Here is a 24,205-nt window from a genome sequence, read left to right as displayed (position 1 = left end):
GGAGTGATGAAATTTAGTCAGTGAGAGAACAGTGGAGTCAAGATCAAGATGTAATGTTTTCAGTCTTGTTCATAAAATGTCAAGGAACAAAATGTAACACTAAAGACTACAAATAAATACTTCCCTAACATTCTTGATAAGGTGTCAGGTCATTTGTCTATCCTATTTCTCATTTTTAGTTGCCTACATTTGTAACTTGTAAGTAAAATTGAGTAACAGGGAATCATACTGTTCTCTGTGTGACCTTATTACTAACAGCATCAGTGGGTTTTCTTTTTATTTTTCTTAATAGTAGATGGGTTTATGGTGTTCAGACCTACTCTTTAGTAATAGAGGAGGGGAAAAAATAACACGTGATCATGGCAGAAAACTTAGAGAGTGAAAAGGAAGAAAAGCAAAATAAAACCACAGTTTTAGCACTTAAGGATAACCAGTTACTAATTGGTTTGGTTTTTTTCTTTTTTAATTTTTAAAAAAGTAATTTATTTTTGTCTTCGTTGCTTCGCACGGGCTTTCTCTAGTTGCAGCAAGCAGGGGCTACTCTTCGTTGCGGTGCACAGGCTTCGCACTGCTGTGGCTTCTCTTGTTGCAGAGCACGAACTCTAGGCGTGCGGGCTTCAGTAGTTGTGGCGCATGGGCTTAGTTGCTCTGTGGCATGTGGGATCTTCCCGGACCAGGGCTCAAACCCGTGTCCCCTGCATTGGCAGGCGGACTCTTTTTTCTTTTTTTGCGGTACGTGGGCCTCTCACTGTTGTGGCCTCTCCCGTTGCAGAACACAGGCTCTGGACGCGCAGGCTCAGTGGCCATGGCTCACGGGCCCAGCCACTCCGCGGCACGTGGGATCTTCCCGGACCGGGGCGCGAACCTGTGTCCCCTGCATCGGCAGGTGGACTGTCAACCACTGCGCCACCAGGGAAGCCCTACTGATTTGTTTTTAACGTGTGGTTGTCTTGCAAATACGAAAACATGCTTTTCCCTCAGTTTCATCTTTGTACTTTATTGCACTATTGAAAAACTCTTTTTTAAAAAAATTGCAGACAAGGACAGTTTTCCATGTTATCTGAACCTATGTTTTGATTTCAGAGAGTGCAAAGGCTATAAATTGAACGCCTTCACTGTGGATTTGAATAGTTGAATTAGTAATCTCTTTTCTTCTTCCTTTTTCTCGTATATTTGAGTTTCTGTACAATTTTTTGTAGAAAGGGAACAGAGGACAATTTCAGATACACATTGGGTTAATAATTTTTCTGATTTACTTCCAAGGATGGGAGGAGGAAACCATAGGGGCACGCCTGTGGATTTACCAAACTTAACTCTCTCTAGGATAATGCTGTTTAATAGTATATTTATGGTTTTATTCTGTCACAGCCAATCCTTGAAACAAATTTTAGAAAGAAAAAAATGTTACCTCTGAATGCCATTGTTGTCTTAGAGTGAATACCCCAACTGACGTTTATTCTTTGTACCATATACAAAGCAAGCATTAAAGTCTTTATGGATTGAAAGGTGTCACCTTAGAGCAAAACTAAACTGGACATAACGCTTTGGTTGGAGATTTAATTATGAAGTGTGCGCAGCCTTTTCTTCTTTCAAGCACAAAATATTCTTCTGTTTTTTCTTTCCCCCTTTTCTTTTTGGCCACGCTGTGCAGCATGCGGGGTTTTAGTTCCCCGACCAGGGATCGAACTTGTGCCCCCGGCATCGGGAGCACAGGGTCTTAACCACTGGACCGCCCGGGAAGTCCCAAGCACAAAATATTCTTATTGCTTGGTGCAGAGTGTTTGGTAAATTATCTTCTCTAAATGTGTTTCCTTTGCTTTGTGTTTCTTTAAGGAATCTCATACTGCTTTTATGAATACCTTTTCATAAAACATTTTTGAATGGAATTTTTAGTCATTTTGACATAAAGAATCTAGACCACTTTTCCTGATGCATACATTGGGATGCTTTTAGGGGAGATCTTTAGTTAATTAAGATTTTTTTAAAAAAATAAATTTATTTATTTATTTTTGGCTGCATTGGGTCTTCATTGCTGCGCACGGGCTTTCTCTAGTTGCGGCAAGCAGGGGCTACTCTTCATTGCGGTGCACGGGCTTCTCATTGCGGTGTCTTCTCTTGTTGTGGAGCACAGGCTCTAGGCGCGAGCTTCAGTAGTTGTGGCACGTGGGCTCAGTAGTTGTGGCTCGTGGGCTCTAGAGCACAGGCTCAGTAGTTGTGGCGCACGGGCTTAGTTGCTCCGCGGCATGTGGGATCCCCGGACCAGGGATCAAACCCCCATGTCCCCTGCATTGGCCGGAGGATTCTTAACCACTGCACCACCTGGGAAGTCCTTGTTAATTAAGATTGATATTTGGGATAATTGATTTATCTTTGCAGCTTTGTTCCAAGGTAGTGGAATCTTACTATAAAGATGAGGCACTAAGTGAAGTGTTATCTGTTTGCCATATTGGGATGGGAGTGTTCGTTGGACTAAAGTAGGGGAAGAGATTTCCCCTTTATGTACTCACGTATTCACGAGTATGTTGTGAACTGAAAGGTAACTTGGAGTAGCTTGCTGGTAGAGCCAGTTTATTTTGAATATTAAGAATTTACCTTTCCAAGTCTCTTTGGAAATGCCAGAAAGATTTAGATGACTTTGAGTCTATAATTAGACCATCTTGATTGAACTTCAGATTTAATATGGCTCTTTGGATAAAGCAATCAAACACTTTTGTTCATTAAACTTTTTTTTGGCTACGTTGGTTCTTCGTTGCTGTGCGTGGGCTTTCTCTAGTTTCAGAGAGTGGGGGCTACTCTTTGTTGTGGTGCGCGGGCTTCTCGTTCACGGTGGCTTCTCTTGTTGCGGAGCACAGGCTCTAGCCGCGCAGGCTTCAGTAGTTGCTGCACGTGGGCTCAGTAATTGTGGTGTATGGGCTTAGTTGCTCCACAGCATGTGGGATCTTCCTGGACCAGAGATCGAACCTGTGTCACCTGCATTGGCAGGCGGGTTCTTAACCACTGCATCACCAGGGAAGTCCCTTTTCATTAAACTTTGAAATGCTTTTCTTTTTTAGAACCCAAGTTTGAATTTCAAGGAAGTAACTTACGAACTGGACCATCCTGGATTTCAAATTCGTGACAGTAAAGGACTTCATAATGTAGTGTATGGCATTCAGAGGGGTCTGGGTATGGAAGTGTTCCCTGTAGACCTCATATACAGACCTTGGAAACATGCAGAAGGCCAGGTAAGTGAATGATGTTTAGCTATAGAAGAGGCAAAGAATCATGGCTTAGATAGTGCCGTCTATCCATTGATTAAAATATTCTTTTAATGTAGAATTTGTTTGGCATTGCTCAGAAAAGCAGAGACTGATAAATTTTGAAGGAACATTATTATAGTTTAGTACCAGTCAGACTCAGCTGAAGTGTAGCAATCAAACTGTTTTCCCAATAGTTTAATGATGTTTGTCTCCAGGGTCACCTCACCATGCACCTTTCATTTGTCTGACTTGTCTGTGGTTTTGAAAGATCGCATAATTAAGATTTTAAAGGGAAATTTCATTCTGATGAATGAGAATTAAGATTGAGATTAGCCTAGTGAAAATGTTTCACATTTTTATAACATTCACACTCATTTATGGTAGTAAGGACTTTTTTCTCTTGTTCCAGCTCTCCTTCATTCAGCATTCCCTTATAAATCCAGAGATCTTCTGTTTTGCCGACTACCCATGTCATACTGTTGCCACTGATATTCTGAAAGCACCACCAGAGGATGACAATCGAGAAATTGCCACATGGTAAACACTCTTCATCTAGCTTTTCTTGAAAGGGTCACTTATACTTTTTTGAATTACAAGATTAATAGTGAGCCAACTACGTAGTTAAAAGATTTAAACGAAACAGTATTTTTAGTAAGCCTACTTACCCTAAATTTTTATAAAGTAGGGTGTTGGTGGATGAAAATCTATATTTAGTCTCCTTATCACTAGATACATCTTTCCTCTTGTAATGTCTGCCATTGTATATTTTCTGTAACAATCAAATGTTAGAAGGTTTTTACTTCTCCCTTAATGTTAAATCCCTTTCTTCTCTCTGTAGATTTGCTTGCTTGCTTTCTTTTTAAGTGGCTCAAAATGGCCAGTGGATGAAATCTAAAACTTTAAGCTGAATTATCTATTTCTCTGAGTTTCAATTCAAAATCTCTGCTGGAGAATCTGACTGGCTCAGTTGGTTTCTTCTGGAACTAACTCCTCTCTGGGGATGTGAGATAAAGATGGTAAAAGTACTTCCATCACTGTTATAATAAACCCACAGCTGTGCAGAGTGGGCATGGACTGGATTGGTCCCCAAAGACATCTACTTTATAATGTTTCTTCCATTTTTCCCAACCATACTCCCCTGGGACACATCTTATAAACAAAGGATGGTAAACTTCCTGTAAAGGGCTTTACAAGCCAGATGGTCTCTGTAGCAACTACTTAACTCTTTAATTGTAGCACAATGTAAATATGGGTGTGGCTCTGTTCCAACAAAACAGTATTTACAAAAATAGGCAGTGGGTGAGATTTGGCTTGTGGATGTAGTTTGCTGATCCCTGTTCTGAAAGATTGACCAAAGCAGTGGTTTTTTCTGAAGTGTGTCCTTTTCCCCAGGTGCTAGCCAACATTGGATGTACAGGATAGTTTTTTTTTTTTTCTCCTTTTAAGTCTAATGTGTACGGCAGTATGTCTTCATTTTATTTTAACAGATAAAGGCCTCTTTCCATTTTATAAAATTGAAATGTCATATACATTTAATAATTCCTTAATGTAGCTATATATTCAGATTTCCCTAACTGTCTCAAGAATGCTTTTTAACAGTTTGTATGATTGAGAGTCCAAACAAGGTCCACATAGTTTCTTTTATGCTGTAAGTCTTTCTTCTCCCTTTTTTTTTTTCTTAAATATAATTCTTGGCCATCGATTTAATGGAGAAGTAGGATCAGTTATCCTATAGTCTACCCTGTGGTATGGGGTATCTGTTTCCTCATGGTGTTTAATTTGATCCCTATCCCCATAGTTTTCATGGACTAAGGGTAGCAAAACCTTGAGGCTAGATTGAAGTCAACCACATTTAGCTTCTTGGGGCAAGAATAATTCATAGGGGGCATTGTGCACCTAAGTAAAAACTTGGTGTTACCGAACTAAGTGTTTGGGCTTTTTTTTTTTTTTTTAATGGAAGTATAGTTGATTTACAGTGTTGTGTCAGGCTGTATTTTTATGTAGAATTTTTCTTGTGTATAATTATATCTATATTTGTGTTGGATTTTTGACTGTTTCTAAACTACTATTTGTTTTTATTTTGCACTCTAATCACAAAAGTTTTTGATGGTAACTCTTTGGTAAGGCGGTCCATGGTTATGCACATGGTCAGTCATGTCTGCTGTCCTTCATCATGTATTCTCTTAATTTGGACTGCCTTTGAAATTAGTTTGAAAGCATACCAGCATTATATATTTGAGATGAACACCAATTTAAATATTTTTCAAATATTAAAAGATGACAACTTGGTTTTGTCTTGATAGCTGGTATCACTTACTTGGAAAATGAATTTTGTGTACTTAGGTTTTCATTGATAGAGTATCTTACTTCCATTCTTGTTAGGAAGAGCTTGGATTTGATTGAATCTCTGCTGAGGCTCGCAGAGGTAGGGCAATATGAGCAAGTCAAACAACTCTTCAGCTTCCCTATCAAACACTGTCCAGACATGCTGGTATTGGCCTTACTACAAATCAACACCTCCTGGCACACCTTGCGCCATGAACTCATCTCCACTCTGATGCCAATTTTCCTTGGAAACCACCCTAACTCAGCTATAATTTTGCACTATGCATGGCATGGGCAGGTAAGATATGACCATTTCTTTGTCTTAATAAACGGACATTCTTTTTTTTTTTTTAATTTTTATTGGAATATAGTTAATTTACAATGTTGTGTTAGTTTCAGGTGTATAGCAAAGTGAATCTGTTATTACATATACATGTATCCACTCTTTTTCAGAGTATTGAGTAGAGTTTCCTGTGCTATACATTAGGTCCTTATTAGTTATCTGTTTTATATATAGTAGTGTGTATATGTGAATCCCAATCTTCCAGTTTATCTCCCCCCACCCCATAATGGACATTCTTTCTTTTTTTTAATTTGGCTGTGCGGCATGTGGGATCTTTAGTTGTGACATGCAGGGTCTTGGTTGTGGCATTGGGGGATCTAGTTCCCTGACCAGGGATCAAACCCAGGCTCCCTACATTGGGAGCATGGAGTCCTAACCACTGGACCACCAGGGAAGTCCTGACATTTCTTTTTTTATTAATTTTTATTGGAGTATAGCTGCTTTACAATGGTGTGTTAGTTTCTGTTGTGCAGCAAAGTCATTCAGTTATATGTATACATATATCCACTTTTTTATTTTTTAAAATTTATTTTAATTTTTGGCTGCATTGGGTCTTCGTTGCTGCGCGTGGGCGGCTACTCTTCGTTGCGGTGCGTTGGCTTCTCATTGCTGTGGCTTCTCTTCCTGCGGAGCACGGGCTCTAGGTGCGCGGGCTTCATTAGTTGCAGCACGCGGGCTCAGTAGTTGTGGCTCACGGGCTCCAGAGCACAGGCTCAGTAGTTGTGGCACACAGGCTTAGTTGCTCCGCGGCATGTGGGATCTTCCTGGACCAAGGCTCGAACCCGTGTCCCCTGCATTGGCAGGCGGATTCTCAACCACTGCGCCACAAGGGAAGCCCTATCCACTCTTTTTTAGATTTCCTTCCCATTTAGGTCACCACAGAGCATTGAGTAGAGTTTTTGTACAGTAGGTTCTCATTAGTTATCTGTTTTATACTAGTAGTGTGTATATGTGAATCCCAATCTCCCAGTTCATTCCAGCCCACCCTCCCCTTCCCCCCTTGGTAACTGCAAGTTTGTTTTCTACATCTGTGATTCTGTTTCTGCATAATTGACATTCTTTTGATGATGTTTACCTAGAGAAATTGTTAATCATGGAATTTTGACACTGAAAAAGTCACACTTCTATAAAACTTATTTTATCTTTTAGCATCATGTGGGCATTAAAGTATAAAACTTGAAAGATCAAGGAGGCAAGACAATTTTAAAAAAATCAGTATTATGAAAGGTCTGTATTGCTAGTGTACCAGTATCCTTTCGATAGCAGTAAAGAGCTTAATCATTTATCATAGAACTAGAAGGTTCTCATTTCACTTTTTAACAGTAAATGGAAGAAGATCATAAAACAGTTTAATTGAGGGCTTCCCTGGTGGCTCAGTGGTTGAGAGTCCGCCTGCCGATGCAGGGGACATGGGTTCGTGCCCCAGTCCGGGAAGATCCCACATGCTGCGGAGCGGCTGGGCCCGTGAGCCATGGCCGCTGAGCCTGCGCGTCTGGAGCCTGTGCTCCGCAGCGGGAGAGGCCCGTGTACCGCAGAAAACAAAAACAAAAACAGTTTAATTGACATAATTTTGTTTTATCCAGATCCAGCATTTAAATTTTATTTTGGTTCCTGCTGAGATTTCAAGCCCTTGTGCTCCTGCACCCCCCACCCCTTGCCAATTTTGTAGAATATATTTGACAAATACTCTCTTGTCCATTGATTTCCCCCCCGCATAGCCTACATTTTAAATAAAGATATATGTAGAAGCTTTAAGAAAAAGCAGTCATCTTCCCCTTTATATCAATGTGCCCCTTCCCTTTTTAAGATATTCTTGCTGTAGTTTGTTGTAAACAAGTGCTTTTAAAAATTCAGATAAGACTTTATAAATGAAAAACATTAGCCTTGGTTGCATGCCTTTCAGTCAGACCAACTCCATTTCTAGAGACTCAAATCACATGACAGTAATGTTTATCAGACATTTAACCAGAAGTTTGTAGCCCAGACATTCTTAGGCTTTTCTCACCACATCTGTGAGGTGGAAAGGGCAGAGTGGAAGGACTTGTATCTCCACTCCTGGTTAGATACTTGTTTTGCTAGGACTTTCTGTCAGTCTAAGACAGTTACTGGAAAGTGATTTAGACAGTGATAGTAATTGCCTTGCTGTTGCTTCTGTGAGAAACATTTTCTAAATTACCATTCAACTGTACACCTTTAGATCAGTCTTCAAAGACAGGCTGTTTTCCGCAAAAAAAAGAAATTGAATAATTACAAAAAATGAGCATGATCATTTGTGAAAATAGCTAGATTTAGAATGTACAAACTCTAGTCCCAGAAATACTGATAAAACACTACCCTGTGCAGCATGAGAGATGATTACCGTAAACTGTTTTGTTTTTATAGGCCAGTGATTTGTGATTTAATTTAAGGGATCATATAAACTTGATGCATCGTCATATTCTCATCATACTTCGGCTTTGAAAATGTATAGGCAGACTTTTATAGGACAAATAAATTTGTTGTATGTGACTACATGACCCCAGGGTTTTGGGGTAGGCCTCATTTGGGAAATATGGACAAAACTGCTTTCCCACAAAATAAACGTCACTGTAATCAATGCTTGAGGCTTGAGCTTTGTTGTCTGCACTGATACACCTCAGTTTTACATAAATACAAGTAAAATCAGCATTTGCAACAGCCTATCAAAATGGTCAGTAGTATTGCTATTTAACCCTCCTTTTTCTTTTCTTAGGGACAGTCTCCCTCAATCCGCCAACTTATCATGCATGCGATGGCAGAATGGTACATGCGAGGGGAACAGTATGACCAGGCCAAATTGTCTCGAATACTTGATGTGGCCCAGGACTTGAAGGTGAGCTTGGAGGGACAGATTAACGGTTTTTCTTTATTAATGATAAAAAATAACATTTTTATGTAACATAGGTGCTTTAGGAATAATTCACATGTAACTAGCTCTTAGCTAGAATGGTTGAGATTTAGAATTTTTCCTTGTATTGTAGAAAGAGATTGGAAGAAGAGTGGTTTTAGAAATGTAAAAATGTTTTCATTTACATTTCACTGAATTTTGTTTGGTCTTCTGTGATATTTGTAAGGCTGTTTTAAAGCAAGTGATAATTGACCTCAGATGTAATCTGTGAGATACAATTTTTGGAGAAACTGGTTGGCTTTCAACCCTTTTGCAGATTTCATTAGCATTAACAGGGTCTTTTGATAAATAGTGTGATTCTTGATGTCTTTGATCACTGGTAATGGTGTTGTAGTTGTACTTAGGTTAGAGTAAGCCTGAGTTTAGATTTTTTTAAATGGGTAAGGATAATTTTTCACGCTTTTGTGTTTTGCTTTGCTTTAGGTTAAATTATTTGAAAAAACACAGGGTAAAGTTTATTTTGAAGGTAAAGTCATGTGTTTGTCTTTGAAATGTGATCTTATTTTAAGTAGGGACAAGTGTTACCATTGATTTCTACTAAGCTGTTTAAAAAATTATGACTAAGAAAATATTAGCAGTATGTTTTATTTAGACTTGTTTGTGAAAATAAAAACTGGAAACAGAAAATAGGACAGAAAAGTCACTCAGTTGCTTGACTCGTAGTTTCTAATATCCTTTTTCTTTAGGCCTTGTCAATGCTGCTAAATGGTACTCCATTTGCCTTTGTTATTGACCTTGCTGCACTTGCTTCACGTCGTGAATACCTCAAACTTGACAAGTGGCTCACAGATAAAATTCGAGAGCATGGAGTAAGGATTTGTCTGTTTATTACTGCTTTTAATTTTTGATGGTCAAGATAGCTTAAGAAAGTGGCAATGAAGATGTTATTGTATTCTGGATTTTAGTCATAGTGCTTAGTCTTATCTGAAAGCAATTAATGATGAATTTCAAATACAGAGAGACTTTCTCTTTTCCAGGAACCTTTTATCCAGGCTTGTATGACTTTTTTAAAGAGACGGTGTCCTTCTATTTTGGGTGGACTTGCACCAGAGAAAGATCAGCCCAAAAGTGCTCAACTTCCTCCAGAAACTCTGGCGACAATGTTGGCCTGTTTACAAGCTTGTGCAGGGTAAGAATAGCATGCTTGAAAATGACTGTTTAATATTGGAATTGGATTGAATGGATAACTGTTGATTTGAGGAAAAGGGGTTGAATGATTAAAAGTGACAACATCTAAGGTAATCCAGTGGTTTTTAAGTCCAAAGTACTATATATACTACATAAAATATGTATGAGATCTGTTTGAGTTAATTTTTTTGTATGTGGTGTGAGACAGGGTCCCAGATGCATAGTTTTGCATGTGAATATTCATTTGTCCTAACACCATTTGTTGAAGAGACTGGTCTGTCCCTGTGGAATTGTCTTCTAAAAGATCAGTTACACATAATACATGAGTTTATTTTGGGGCTCTTAGTTCTATTCCATTGATCTTGTCTATCCTTATGCCAGTACCACACTGTCTTGATTACTATCGCTTTTTAGTAACTTTTAAAATTGGGAAGTGTGAGTTCTCCAACTTTGCTCTACTTTTTCAAGATTGTTTTGGTCATTCTGCGTCCCTTGAATTTTCATAAGAATTTTAGGGTCATCTTGTCAATTTCTGCAAATAAATTACATAGCCCAGTGAGATTTTGATAAGGATTATGTAGAATCTTTAGATCATTTGGGGGGATAGTGCCATTTTAACAGTATTAAGCCTTCCAATTCATGAATCTGAGATATTTACCCATTTCTTTAGGGCTCTGATTTCTTTCAGTATGTTTGCACTTCTTTTGTTATGCTTATTGATAGGTATTTTGTACAAGTCATGAACCTCCAGTCTAAAGTTGGATAGAAGTGGTGAGAGCAGACAGCCTTATCTTGTTCCTGATTTAGGAGAAAAGTATCCAGTGTTTCAGAATTAACTTTGATGTTAGCTGTGGGTTTTTTATAGTTATATTTCACATTGAGGGGGGTTTCCTAGTTTGTGTGTGTGTGTGTGTGAGAGAGAGAGAGAGAGATGAGTTTGGTTTGGTTTGGCTTTGGTTGCGCCTCAAGGCACACGGGATCCTAGATCCCTGACCCAGGGATGGAACCTATGCCCCCTGCAGTGGAAGTTCAGAGTCTTAACCACTGGACTGCCAGGGAAGTCCCTGTTTGGTGTTTTTTCATTAAAGCATTTTGTCAAATGTTTCTGTCTGCATCTATTGAGATGATCATGTGGTTTTTGTTTTTTATTCTGTTGGTGTGGTATGTTATGTTAATTGATTTTTTGGATGTTAGAAAACCTTGCCTTCCTGGGATAAATCTCACTTGGTCTTTGTATACACTTCCTTTTTATATGCTGCTGAATTCAGTTTGCTAGTATTTGGTGAGCATTTTTGTGTCTGTATTCCTAAGGGATATTGTTCTGTAGTTTTCTTGTGTTGTCTTTGGTTTTGGTATCAGGATAATATTGGCCTCATAAAATGAGTTGATAAGTGTCCAGTCTTCTAATTGTTGTGAGAAGGTTTGGTGTTAATTCTTTAAATGTTCCATAGAATTCAGTGAATCCCTCTGGTCTTGGGCTTTTTCTTGTGGGTGGATGTTGTTTACTAATTCAGTATCTCTACTTGTTATTGCTGTGTTGAGATTTTCTGTTTCTTCTGGAGTTAGATTCAGTAGTTTGTGTCTTTCTAGGAATTTGTCTATTTCATCTAGCTTATTTAATTTGTTAGCATACAATTGTTTTATACGATACCCCATAATCTTTCTTGGTTCTGTAATGTTGGTAGTAATGTCCTCTCTTTGAATTTCTGGTTTTAGTAATTCAGGTCTTCCATTTAGTTTATTGCAGCTCTAAACTTTATTATTTCCTTCCTTCTGCTTATTTTGGGTTTAGTTTGAGCTTTTAAAAAATTTATTAATTGGAAGGTTAGGCTTTTTTATGCTAACATCTCTGTCATGTTATATAATTATCATTTATGTTTTGTGGTGAGAACAATTAAGATCTAGGCTCTCAGCAACTTTGAAGTTTATAATAAAGTAGTGTTGACTCTACACATTACTGAAAGTGAGGTATAGAAGCCTCCAGCTATATTTTTGAATTATCTATTTCTCCCTTTAATTCTCCCTTCATATGTTTTGGGACTCTGTAAGTATGTATGTCTTTCTGTTGGATTGGCCTTTTTATTATTATAAAGTATCTTTGTCTATTAATTTTTCCTTAAAGGCGATCTTGTCTGAAATTAGTATAGTCATTGTAGTTCTCTTTTGGTTAAGGTTTGCAAGGCATACCTTTTTTCATTTTTTACTTTCAAGTTATATGTGTTTTTTAAAAATCTAAAGTGTCTCCTTTAGACAGCATATAATTGGATTATTTTTTAAAAATCCATTTTGACCATTTCTGCCTTTTAATTGGAGTATTTAATTTATTTACATTTGACATAATTACTGCTAAGGTAGGATTTACCCATGCTCTTTTGCTTAGTTTTTCTATATGTCGTATGTCTGTTTTGCATCTCCATTCCTCCATTACTGCCTCCTTTAGTGTTTTTTTTTGTTTCGTTTTGTCTTTAATTTATTTATTTATTTATTTAGTTTTGGCTGCATTGGATCTTTGTTGCTGTGTGCAGGCTTTCTCTAGTTGCGGCAAGCAGGGGGCTGCTCTTCGTTGTGGTGCGTGGGCTTCTCATTGCGGTGGCTTCTCTTGTTGCGGGGCATGGGCTCTAGGCACGCAGGCTTTGGTAGTTGTGGCGTGTGGGCTTAGTAGTTGTGGCTCGCGGGCTCTAGAGTGCAGGCTCAGTAGTTGTGGCGCACGGGCTTAGTTGCTCTGCAGCATGTGCGATCTTCCCGGACCAGGGCTCGAACCCATGTCCCCTGCATTGGCAAGTGGATTCTTAACCACTGGACCACCAGGGAAGTCTCTTCCTTTAATATTAAATAGATCTTTCTAGCGTATCACCTTAATTTCCTTGCTGTTAACTTTGACATGTTTTTGAGTTTCTTTTTTCCTTTGGGTATTAAAATTAACATTTTTAACTCAAAACAATGTAGTTCCAATTAACACCAACTGAATTTCAGTAAGATGCAAAAATTTCCTCTAAACGGTTCTGTTCCTTTCCTCCTTCAAAGTGGTGCTCTTGGGCTTCCCTGGTGGCGCAGTGGTTGGGAGTCCGCCTGCCGATGCAGGGGACGCGGGTTCGTGCCCCAGTCCAGGAGGGTGCCACGTGCCGCGGAGCGGCTGGGCCCGTGAGCCGTGGCTGCTGAGCCTGCCCATCCGGAGCCTGTGCTCCACGGCCGCAGCGATGAGGGGCCCGCGTACCACAAAGAATAAAAAAACAAAAACAAAGTGCTTCTATTGTCAAATAGTATCTTTATACGTTGTGTGCCCATCAAAAGATTTGATGTTATTGTTTAATGTAATCATTGTCCTTTAAGCCAAGTAGGAGATAAAAGGATTATATATAAGTGAGAAATACAGTCATAATGTGTTTTATATTTCCTTATGTCCCTTTACGGGTGCTCTGTTTTTTCATACAGATTCGAGTTACTGTATAGTGTCTTCATTTCAGCCCAAAGGGTTTCTATTATTTCTTTCCCCTTTTTTTAAAAGTATTTATGTATTTGTTTATTTGGTTGTGCTGGGTATTAGTTGCGGCTCGTGGTCTCCTTAGTTGTGGCATGCAAACTCTTAGTTGCAGCATGCATGTGGGATCTAGTTCCCTGACCAGGGATCAAACCCAGGTCCCCTGCATTGGTAGCGCGGCAGAGTCTTAACCACTGTGCCACCAGGAAAGTCACTCTATTATTTCCTATTAGGGCAGGTCTGTTAACGATGAATTACCTCAGCTTTTGTTTATCTGAGAATATCTTAATTTTTCCTTTATATTTGAAGGATAGTTTTGTCAAATAAAGGATTTCTGATTGACATTACTTTTTCTTCAACACTTTGAATATGCCGTCCCACTACTTTCTGGCTTCCATAGCTATTAATTTTTTTAAAGGGTCCCTTGTATATAAGTTGCCCCTCTTGCTGCTGCTAAGATTTATTTCTTTCAACAGCTTGATTATGTTGTTTCTAGGCATGGATTTCTTTGAGCTTATATTACTTGGAATTCGTTGAGCTTCTTGGATGTGTAAATTAATTTTCATCAAATTCGGAAAGTTTTCAGCCATTTTATCAACAAATACTCTTTCTACCCCTTTCTATCTCCTCTCATTATGTTTTGTTGGTACCTTTGGTAGTGTTGCACATGTCTCAGTCTGTGTTTATTTTTTTCCCTTTCAGTTTTTCAATCTTTATTGGACTATATTCAAGTTCTTGGATGCTTTTTACGTGCTTGAATCTGCTGTTGGGAACCCGTAGTGAAGTTCTCATTTCAGTTATTTTACTTTCTTCTTTTTAAATTTGTATTGATACACTCTGTTTTTTGAGACATCTTTTTCAAACTTCCTGTAGTTCTTTTTTTGTTGTTTTTGTTAATCGTTTATTTATCAAGAGAAGCTGTTCCTTAGCCCAGATATTAGTAGTTCATAGTTTCATAGTTCAGGAACACAGGTAAGTGACAAACTTGCATGGAACTAAATGCAAAGAAATTCTTTATATTCCAAAATCACTTCACACTCTGAAAGATACCAGCCTTCCTCATCTCCTCAAAATCTTGTATGGAATCATAATTTCTGTAGAAGTCTGCATAGGCCTTCTTTCTTGGTTCAGCCACAGCAAACTTACAGAAAGCTGCAATTCCCAAGGAGATAATGAATGCTCCAGCAATATGAAATCACAGACGCTTGGCCAGAAGGCCACGCATCTGAGGTTTTGTTAAAGAACTGGAAGCCATGGTAGTTTTTCTCCTTGACAGCTCAACAACGATGTCCTTCCAGACAGGTGGAGAAATGGCCCTGTAGTTCTTTTGACTTTTTTTTTCTTTGAACATAGTTAAAATGGCTGATTTAAAGTCTTTGTCTGGTTAAGTCCAACATCCGTTCTTCCTGAGGGACAGTTTCTCTTGATAGCATTTTTTCCCTACGTATGGGCCATGCCTTCTTTGTGTGTGTGTGTGTGTGTGTGTGTGTGTGTGTGTGTGTGTGTGTGTGTGTGTGTGTGTGTGTGCATGTGTTGCATGTCTTATAATTTGTGGTCGAAAACTGGAAAGTTTAAATAATGTGGCAATTCTTGAAATCAGATTTTACCCCCACACAAGCGTTTTTTGTTTTGTTATTGCTCTTTTCTGAACGAATTCAGTAATGTCTGTATTCTTTGTCATCTTTGGTCCCTGAAATCTCTGTTTGGGTAAGCCTTGTGTTCAGCTAAGATTGGAGATTTTCTTATCAATAAGAATCAATAAGCTATTCTTTACCCTGTGATTCTGTATGCATTTTTAGGCACATCTTTAACACTAACTTTAATACTGTTAAACCCACTGAACTTTAACACCTTGTTCTTTTATTCGCCTGTAGTTAACCATTTTTGTTTTTTTGTTGGTTATCTCTGTGTTAGAAAAGTATATATTTTCCTCTTTCCGGTAGAAAAGGTAGTATATTATATACTTATTGCACTATGCTTCTTTCATTTGATCATATATCCCAGAGTCCATGCCATGAAATTATAGTTTCCTTATTCCTTGTAATTAATCTGTTGTACTCCACTGAATAGATGTTTTGTGCCTTAATAAATCTACCCATTGGTAGATATTCTGTTTATTCCACTCTGTGTCACAAATAATGTTGCAACGAATAGCATTTTGCATACATCATTTTTGCCAGTGTATATTTGGGCCCACCAGAAGTAATTGTTACGTTAAAGGGAAATGCATGTGTAATTTTGTTAGGTGCAAAAGTTTTCTCTATAGCAAGTTCTCCTTTTAGTATAACCAGAGGCAGTTGGTCTATTTCCCCGTTGTCTTGTAGCTAATCTGAAAGTTGAAATATGGCTATCTCCATGAAGTTTTTTTAACATGAAGTTTTAATTGCAGGGGAGGTGGGTATTTTTAACCCAGGTACATAGAGGCTAGAGACAGCTACTCATGTTCTTCTATTTGAAATATCTTTTGGAAATTAATGGTTTTACTACTTACTACTAACTTAAATAAGTAGGTCCACACCGTTAGGAGTTGACATCTCTCTTTTCTTTTCCATGGTCTGTAATGTTTTTCTCCCTTGCTTCAGTGGATGTAAAAATAACTCATTGTTCATTTTCATTTGTAGCCCATATTTTTTATTTTTATTGAATATCCTTGATTTACAATATTATATGTCACAGGTGTACTAATTCATAATTTTTAAAGGTTATACTTCATTTATGGTTATTATAAAATACTGGCTGTATTTCTTGTATTGTACAATATAACCTTGTAGCTTATTTTATACATAATAGTTTGTACCTCTTAATCCCCTGCCCCTACATTGCCCCCTCCCTCTAGTCCGTATTTGAACCACTCATTTTTTTCATGTTGGCAAAAATAAAAAAATTGTAGATTTTGATGTAGTGCTGTTTTTGTTGGCCACGCTGCACAGCATGCAGGATCTTAGTTCTCCAACCAAGGATCAAACCCGCGCATCCTATTTGACATTTTAGAAGTCAGTCAATTCTGTATGTGCTTGCCAAATATAGTTAGTGACTATGGGTATGGCATTTTTATCTATACTTAAATAAAAGTCTTATTTTTGACTATGAGAACCTAGTCTAAAAAATGCTTACCTGTTTACTTTGATATGTCCAGATTTGGGCATAATTTTTGATGAAGTAGTTGAGGATATGGAATGTTTCTTACAGCATAGTATTTCAAAATACATAGGCAACACTATACACAAGGCTTAATTTCAGAGGTGTAAAAAATATTTTCAAGAGAAAGCCAGTGCTCAGAAAATCCTGGTGATTAATGACAGGTGCAAAAACATGGGATATGGTGGAAATTTGGCCATAGGTTCTAGCAAGTTTTCTTTATTAGAAACCTAAATTTGTTTATTTAGGTGTTCTAGGAAATAATAAGTGACGTTTTTCACTTTTCATTTCTCTTAAGGAGTGTTTCTCAGGAGTTATCAGAAACCATCCTCACCATGGTAGCCAACTGCAGTAATGTTATGAACAAGGCCAGACAGCCACCACCTGGAGTTATGCCAAAAGGACGCCCTCCTAGTGCTAGCAGCTTAGATGCCATTTCTCCTGTTCAGGTAAATGAACACTACACTTGGTACATCTCCATTTGTTCATAGACTTGGAATAGAATAAACTTGTACATCATCATTAATAATCTACTCAAAGGAAATTTTTGTCTGAATTTATTATATTTTAGATAACTGCATGTCTAGTATCCACTTAAAGGAGATCCGTAAATAGGCATTGTGGTTGAGAATAGATTTTAATCATTAAGTAGAAAGAACATGACTATGAGAGGAAAGATACAAAACAACTTATTTAGGGCTTCTTTTTAAGATAAGAATAACTTAGACTTGAGAAATAAGCACTGCCTTTGAACCTGATGTGTCTTGTTTGTAGCTTCACGGGCCAAGCAACAGTGCTAGAGCATAAGGACTTGTTATAACTGGGGCTCTTCAGCTCTCAACTGAACTGCTCTTTTAAAAACAAGGTACATTTAAGTTACTCCCTGACACCAACCACCCCCTTCTCTCTGGGAGCAACATATTCCGCTTCTATTTTCAGCTGCATTGAATGGCAGATTGGGGTTTATTTTAAGAAAAGAAAGAGCATTTAGTGATTCTTCAGTGACCACTTTATAAAAGGCATTTTGTGTATTATTTTCTATAGTCACAAAGGTCTGAAATAATGCCACAAACTAAGAAGCTTAGAAGTGCAGTTATTAGATATTTTATAAAATCTTTTGGTGAATAGTATACCTTGTTTTTTGTTTCTGTTTTTGTTTTGGGGTTTTTTTTGGTTTTGATTTTTTTTTTTTTTTAATCAGAGCTGATCTCCTCCAACCCCAAGATTCTCAAATTTTGACTAGATATATTTGTTTTGACTAGATTTCTAATTTCTAATGCTTTTATTGTGTTGAAAGTTAAATAACTTGCATTGAGAGAATTCTTTTAAAGGGGCTTACGGGAAATTTTACGGACTGCCCCATGTCACTACTAAATGTTTAGTAGTACAGCTTCAGAGAAATTCGTATGAAATGTTATTCTTGAAGTTTTATAGCTCTCATATTGTGGCTCTGGTTCTTTGGCAGGGGCTAACTCTTTAAACCTAGTCCATCTATGATATAATAAGAAAAATGACTGGTACTCTTGATTTGGGGATTTAAGCATCATCAAGATTGTGTGTGGTTTTGCAGTTTATATAAAGCATTTGAAGAGCTGTTGCTAAAGATTGCTTTACCTGTGTCGTTTGTCTGCCTTTGCTTGAAGTATGTTTAATACGTTTTTATAATGTTTTTCTTTAGATTGACCCTCTTGCTGGAATGGCATCTCTTAGTATAGGTGGTTCAGCTGCCCCTCACACCCAGAGTATGCAGGGCTTTCCTCCAAATTTGGGTTCTGCATTCAGTACCCCACAGTCACCAGCAAAAGCATTTCCACCCCTTTCAACCCCAAATCAGACAACTGCATTCAGTGGTATTGGAGGACTTTCATCACAGCTTCCAGGTAAGGGGGTTGGTGGGTAGGGGTGCAGATTATTTGTAAGCCTCATCGTGCCTTAGTGTATATAAGGTGTTTTGGAGTCACTATGATAAAGGAAAGCTGCTTGAACTAAATCGTGAAAAATTGCGCTCATATCCAAAGTTGGGAAGAGAAAAACATTACATTAATTTAGTCAAATTGCAGTGAGGATATTTGTACTTGTAAAGTTAGTTGAATTATTCAGTAAGGATTGTATTATCAGATGATAGTACAAATATTAAAAGTGTGTTAACCACATTCTGAAGAACTTAGGCTTAGATCAAAACTCATAGCTTTATGAATTACTCAAGGTTGGTATAATAAAGGTAGAATATTTCACACACCAGATTCAGGTATATGTTCTGCCTTTTTGCACCTACCTTGGAAATGATAGTAAATCCCTAAAACTTTTCCACATAATTTGGCTTTTTTTTTTTTTTTTTTTTGCGGTACACGGGCCTCTCACTGTTTTGGCCTCTCCCGTTGCGGAGCACAGGCTCCGGACACACAGGCTCAGCGGCCATGGTTCACGGGCCCAGCCGCTCCGCGCCATGTGGGATCCTCCCGGACCGGGACACGAACCTGTGTCCCCTGCATCAGCAGGCGGACTCTCAACCACTGCGCCACCAGGGAAGCCCCACATATTTTGGCTTTTAACTTAATGTTGAAGTAAAGGTTACATTTTTTTCCCCTCTAGTAACCACATGTTTCTCCTAAGCTATCTGAACCTTTTATTGCCAGAGTATAAGTTTAGAGTACTAAAACCTAAGGAGTGAAATGTTGTAATAACTCTGTAACCTAGTTACCACTGAGTTAACAAAAGACCCTAATTTTTTAATTAATATAATTTTTTAATTAAAAACTTATTTTTTGATGTGAATAAAGTCAAAAATATGAGTAACGATAAAACTTCTGGCTGCCTTCGTTCTTTCTAGTAGGTGGTCTTGGCACAGGCAGCCTGACTGGTATAGGAACTGGGGCTCTTGGACTCCCTGCAGTGAATAACGATCCTTTTGTGCAGAGGAAACTGGGCACCTCTGGACTGAACCAGCCTACATTCCAGCAGAGTAAGATGAAACCTTGTAAGTGGTAGTGTTGTCTGTGATTGTGAAGTGTGACTGATGCATATAAAACTTGCATGTCCAATTTGTTGTCCCTAGAGATACATGGACAAAGACATTGACTTATCTTAATATATTGTTAGTAGGGCCGTTGATACGCCTCCTAGGTCAGTGGGAGTAAATTCATACATTTAAATTATTAAAACAAAAATTTGAGGTATCATTCCACCTTTGATCCTGGATTGCCAGGGCCGTTGATACGCCTCCTAGGTCAGTGGGAGTAAATTCATACATTTAAATTATTAAAACAAAAATTTGAGGTATCATTCCACCTTTGATCCTGGATTGCCAGAACAAGGTGACTGTTAATAAGAGGTAGCATCCTTTGAGGTGTTATCCTAAAAGTAAGAAGTAAAGAGAAAAGACTTTCATCAGTTTAAGTCTATGTATGTAAGTCTTATACTTATCCTAAAGATTTTTTAGTGTTTTTTTTCTTTTCTTTCCTTTTTTTTTTTTTTTAACAAATCAGGAGCAGCCAGGAGAATTTCAGATTTCTGTTTCAGCTTGGCAGTTTATAAAGTAAATAACTATATTTACTTTAATGTTTATTTTAATATAATAGCTTTATGATATATATAGCCTTATAGTACACATAAATATTGCCATATATATGATGCTACAAAAACCAATTTTTTAAGTTTTAATCTCCTTTAGTAGGTTATTTCAAAATCAGAGACGTCCTCTTTGTAAATACATAGGTATCATTGGCTTATAAACATCCTTGTCATTGGGTCTAAACATTCATCATACAAGGTTTGAAAGTATACCAAGTGACAGTGACTTTAAAATGTTAGTGTGAAAGACTTGTCTGAATGTTATGTTTTGTAGCATGCGTTGTGTTTATATCAAGTGTCATGCACATGCATTGAGAATTCTTACATGTAAAAGGTGATTTTTTTTTTTTAATAAAGTAGTAAAGATTTGTTAACCTCAAGTGAGGTTGTATTGAGGGTAAGTGCATTATGAATTTGAACCTAGTGAACTTCCATGGTGTGATAAATCCTTATGAAGAAAGTACTAGGGTAGGACTATGGTTGTAAGGCAGTTTTGTGAGAATCTTTTGTGTCCCTAGAGCACTTGAATATTGAAACTTGACCACTTAAAACACTTTATTTTTTCCTTAAAATTCAAACTGTATTGGTCTCTCTGGCTCTGCTTTATGTGGGGGAGTGATGCTTTATGTGGGGGAGTGAAGGAAGAGCCTAAATGCCCACTGGTTGCTTTTCTGTTTCTAACAGCGGACTTGTCTCAGGTGTGGCCAGAGGCAAATCAGCACTTTAGTAAAGAGATAGATGATGAAGCAAACAGCTATTTCCAGAGAATATATAATCACCCACCACATCCAACCATGTCTGTTGATGAGGTGAGTGTCTAGGACGATCGAATTCTTTATGGTTTAGGTAAATCTTAAATGCCCTTTTCAAAGTGAAATCCCAACACAAAGTGTTTTGATATGTTTGTGCATCTTTGGAAACCTTAATATTTGTCTCAAGCTCAGTTTATTCTTAAATATTCTGCTTAACAATAAAGAATATTTGAGGAATGCTCTTAATAATGGTTTCCTTTATGTGTATATTATTTTTTCTTGCTTTCTCCAGGTATTAGAAATGCTACAGAGGTTTAAAGATTCTACCATAAAGAGAGAACGAGAAGTATTTAACTGTATGCTAAGGAACTTGTTCGAAGAATATCGGTTCTTCCCCCAGTACCCTGATAAAGAGTTACATATAACAGCCTGCCTGTTCGGTGGTATAATCGAAAAAGGACTGGTCACTTACATGGCATTAGGTTTGGCCCTACGATATGTTCTTGAAGCCTTACGCAAGCCTTTTGGATCCAAAATGTATTATTTTGGGATTGCTGCACTAGATAGATTTAAAAATAGGTGAGTGGATAGGTTTCCTGTGAAGCTTCTCTTTTTTAATATAAGGAGAAACAGTAGCTTACTTTTCAACTAATTCTTGCCATGCCTTATCATGATATGTATATTAACTAATCTTCATGACTGTATGAAGTAAAAGAGGAAGAAGTGAAAACAATTAAATTCGTTACAGTTGACAAATATGTGGTAGGAAAAGTATAAAATGAAATAGCAATTTTTTTGGTTTGTTTATTGAGGTATACTTTATATACGTAAAAGTCAGTATTTCAGGTGAACAGCTCTTTGAAGTTTGACAAATTCTAACAGTTGTATAACCACTGCCACCAACACCACAATCAAGATACAGAATATTTTCGTCACCCCCAAGAAGTTTTCTTATTCCCCCTTTGTAGTTAACTTTCCCTGACATGTAACCCCTGGCAATCACTGATCTGATTTGTCTAGTTTTTCCAGAGTATTATTTAAATGGAATCATACACAATGTGTATGAGTCTGACTTGCACATAGCATGATGCTTTTGAGATTTATCCATGTTACTGCATGTTTCAGTAGTCTGTTTCTTTTTACTGCTGAGTAGTATTCCATTCTGTGGGTTCATTAGCAAATTGTTTTTCTATTCACCTGTTGATGAACATTTGGAGTCGTTTCCAGACAGTAGTTTTAGTGGCTCATTGTAATCTAATATTAAGTGGAATAAGACCTTTAAAAAACAATCAGTAATAACTTTTTTGATGTAAAAGGGGTGAAGTTCATAAATATCCACCCCCTTACTTCTTTGTTCTTCCTTTTGGCATTCTCTTCAAATAAGGTATTTCAGAGGGAGAAAGGGGGGAAATGGCCTAGACTAGCTTTTGAAAAATTTTAAATTGTGCTGCCTCTGTTCTTACATGAAATGGTAAAGAATGAATGTTTTTGTTGGCAGATTGAAGGACTATCCCCAGTATTGTCAGCACTTGGCTTCTATTAGTCACTTTATGCAATTTCCACATCATTTACAGGAGGTAAGTGTCTTCAGTACCTACGTAGTTGGATGGTTTATCTATTTTAATTTGAATTTGGATTTACTGGCAATGGCATTAAGATTTCTTAATGATTGGCATGATACAAGTATACATATTATTTGTTGCTTGTTTTGCAGGTTAATCATGAAAAAATACAGATTTTGGGTTACCTTTTGTAAGCAGTGGTTTTGCTTGATTTAATAAAAGGCTTTTGCTAGTTCTTTTAGCCTAATAATGCTATTGAGGTAGACATCTTTCGCTGTTACCAAGAATCCCTTGCCTGAGTCTAAAAAGGATTTGGAGTGGGACTCTTTGATTAAAATAAGTAAAGTTGTCCCTCTGATTTAAATGTTAACATGAATCAGAGCTGTTTCTTTTTGTTGTTTCGGTGGTGGTGGTGGTTTGGTTTGTTTTTTTGTTTCTGTGGTTTTGGGCGGGGGGTGTGCTGCTCCACGCGGCTTGTAGAATCTTAGTTCCCCAACCATGGATTGAACCAGGGCCACGGCAGTGAAAGCGCCGAGTCCTAACCACTGGACCACCAGGGAATTCCCAGAGCTGTTTCATATAAAACTTTCAGACCAGCTGTTTCTTAAAAATACAGCCTTCCTTTTTTTTTTTTTTTTTTTTTTTTTTGTGCGGTACGCGGGCCTCTCACTGTTGTGGCCTCTCCCATTGCGGAGCACAGTCTCCGGGTGCGCAGGCTCAGTGGCCATGGCTCACCGGCCTAGCCACTCCGCGGCATGTGGGATCTTCCTGGACCGGGGCACGAACCCGTGTCCCCTGCATCGGCAGGGGGACTCCCAACCACTGCGCCACCAGGGAAGCCCAAAATATAGCCTTCTTAAACTACCTGCTTAGATTCCTTTGAGGTTAAAAAGGAGACAGTCCCTGAGGAAATGGACCTAGAGAATATATATTTTAAGCCACATTTTGTGATTATTCTTGAAATTTGTAAACTATTACTTTAATGATTGATTTTTAGGTGATTACTAAACATTCACACTTTTGCCTTACCTTTGGTCAAAGTCAGCTTATAGAGAACAAAGAAAGTTGATTAATCTCTATTGACTTTATTTTACTTTATTAAAATAAAAGATGAACTGCTTTATAAGATCATATTTTTAAGAAATCAGAAAGATCAGAATTTGAACTTACTTTTAATTCTATTATAGTTTAGTCCAGCGCTTTCTACCTCATCCCACTGGGTTTGTTTGTAGGAGGGTAGGGTCATTATGATGGTTTAGCGTAGGAAACCATAGCATGGGGGGCAGGAGTGTATTCATGCCTCTTGAGGGGGTGGAGGACTGTGCCAAAACTATAGCACTGAAAACTAGACAGGAAAGCAGAGTTTGAAAAGCTAGGATGGGAGGTCAGAGGCTTACTACAATCAAGTGTTTTTGGAATTGAGAGCTGGAAATATGGGCCTTGGAAGACTAGAGAGAACAAGGGAGGTGGTATGAAAGTGATCACACAAAGCAGTGATCCTAGTTCCCACTGTAACAAGATACCCAGAGAAGAGAAGGGAGGTCATTGTTTATATTTCTATAGTCAATTTAAAGGGCTGTACTTTCTTCAGAGATTGTCCTTCCTTGAAAATGTCCCCCCCTCCCCCTTTTTTTTTCCTGTACGCGGGCCTCTCACTGTTGTGGCCTCTCCCGTTGCGGAGCACAGGCTCCGGATGCGCAGGCTCAGCGGCCATGGCTCACGGGCCCAGCCGCTCCGCGGCATG

At 38.1% G+C, this 24,205-nt stretch overlaps 1 protein-coding gene, 1 non-coding gene and 1 pseudogene across 7 annotated transcripts in view; 2 read left to right on the top strand and 1 right to left on the bottom strand.

Moving 5' to 3' along the window:
• The window catches only part of CNOT1 (CCR4-NOT transcription complex subunit 1), a 102,440-nt gene that overhangs the window by 47,931 nt on the left and 30,304 nt on the right, over positions 1 to 24,205 (top strand). For 2 of the 6 annotated variants that reach the window (XM_030848050.2, XM_030848047.2), the window contains exons 11-22: positions 3,054 to 3,224; positions 3,649 to 3,776; positions 5,622 to 5,862; positions 8,639 to 8,758; positions 9,520 to 9,642; positions 9,811 to 9,962; positions 16,876 to 17,026; positions 18,256 to 18,457; positions 19,411 to 19,554; positions 20,832 to 20,956; positions 21,192 to 21,478; positions 22,398 to 22,476. In XM_030848050.2, the coding sequence (XP_030703910.1) occupies positions 3,054 to 3,224; positions 3,649 to 3,776; positions 5,622 to 5,862; positions 8,639 to 8,758; positions 9,520 to 9,642; positions 9,811 to 9,962; positions 16,876 to 17,026; positions 18,256 to 18,457; positions 19,411 to 19,554; positions 20,832 to 20,956; positions 21,192 to 21,478; positions 22,398 to 22,476 (1,923 nt within the window). Of the gene's footprint in view, positions 1 to 3,053; positions 3,225 to 3,648; positions 3,777 to 5,621; positions 5,863 to 8,638; positions 8,759 to 9,519; positions 9,643 to 9,810; positions 9,963 to 16,875; positions 17,027 to 18,255; positions 18,458 to 19,407; positions 19,555 to 20,831; positions 20,957 to 21,191; positions 21,479 to 22,397; positions 22,477 to 24,205 lie in introns of all 6 variants that reach the window. The other 4 variants (XM_030848051.2, XM_030848048.2, XM_030848049.2 and 1 more) reach the window with 2 other exon arrangements.
• LOC138842456 (cytochrome c oxidase subunit 6C-like) lies at positions 14,467 to 14,694 on the bottom strand (annotated as a pseudogene).
• Positions 17,315 to 17,450, top strand: LOC115847879 (small nucleolar RNA SNORA50). The gene has a single exon (XR_004037511.1). It is a non-coding gene; the product is annotated as a small nucleolar RNA SNORA50 (small nucleolar RNA).

Source organism: Globicephala melas, chromosome 19 (genome assembly GCF_963455315.2).
Source record: "Globicephala melas chromosome 19, mGloMel1.2, whole genome shotgun sequence".
Lineage (NCBI taxonomy): Eukaryota > Metazoa > Chordata > Mammalia > Artiodactyla > Delphinidae > Globicephala > Globicephala melas.
This window is presented reverse-complemented; position numbering and strand designations above follow the sequence as displayed.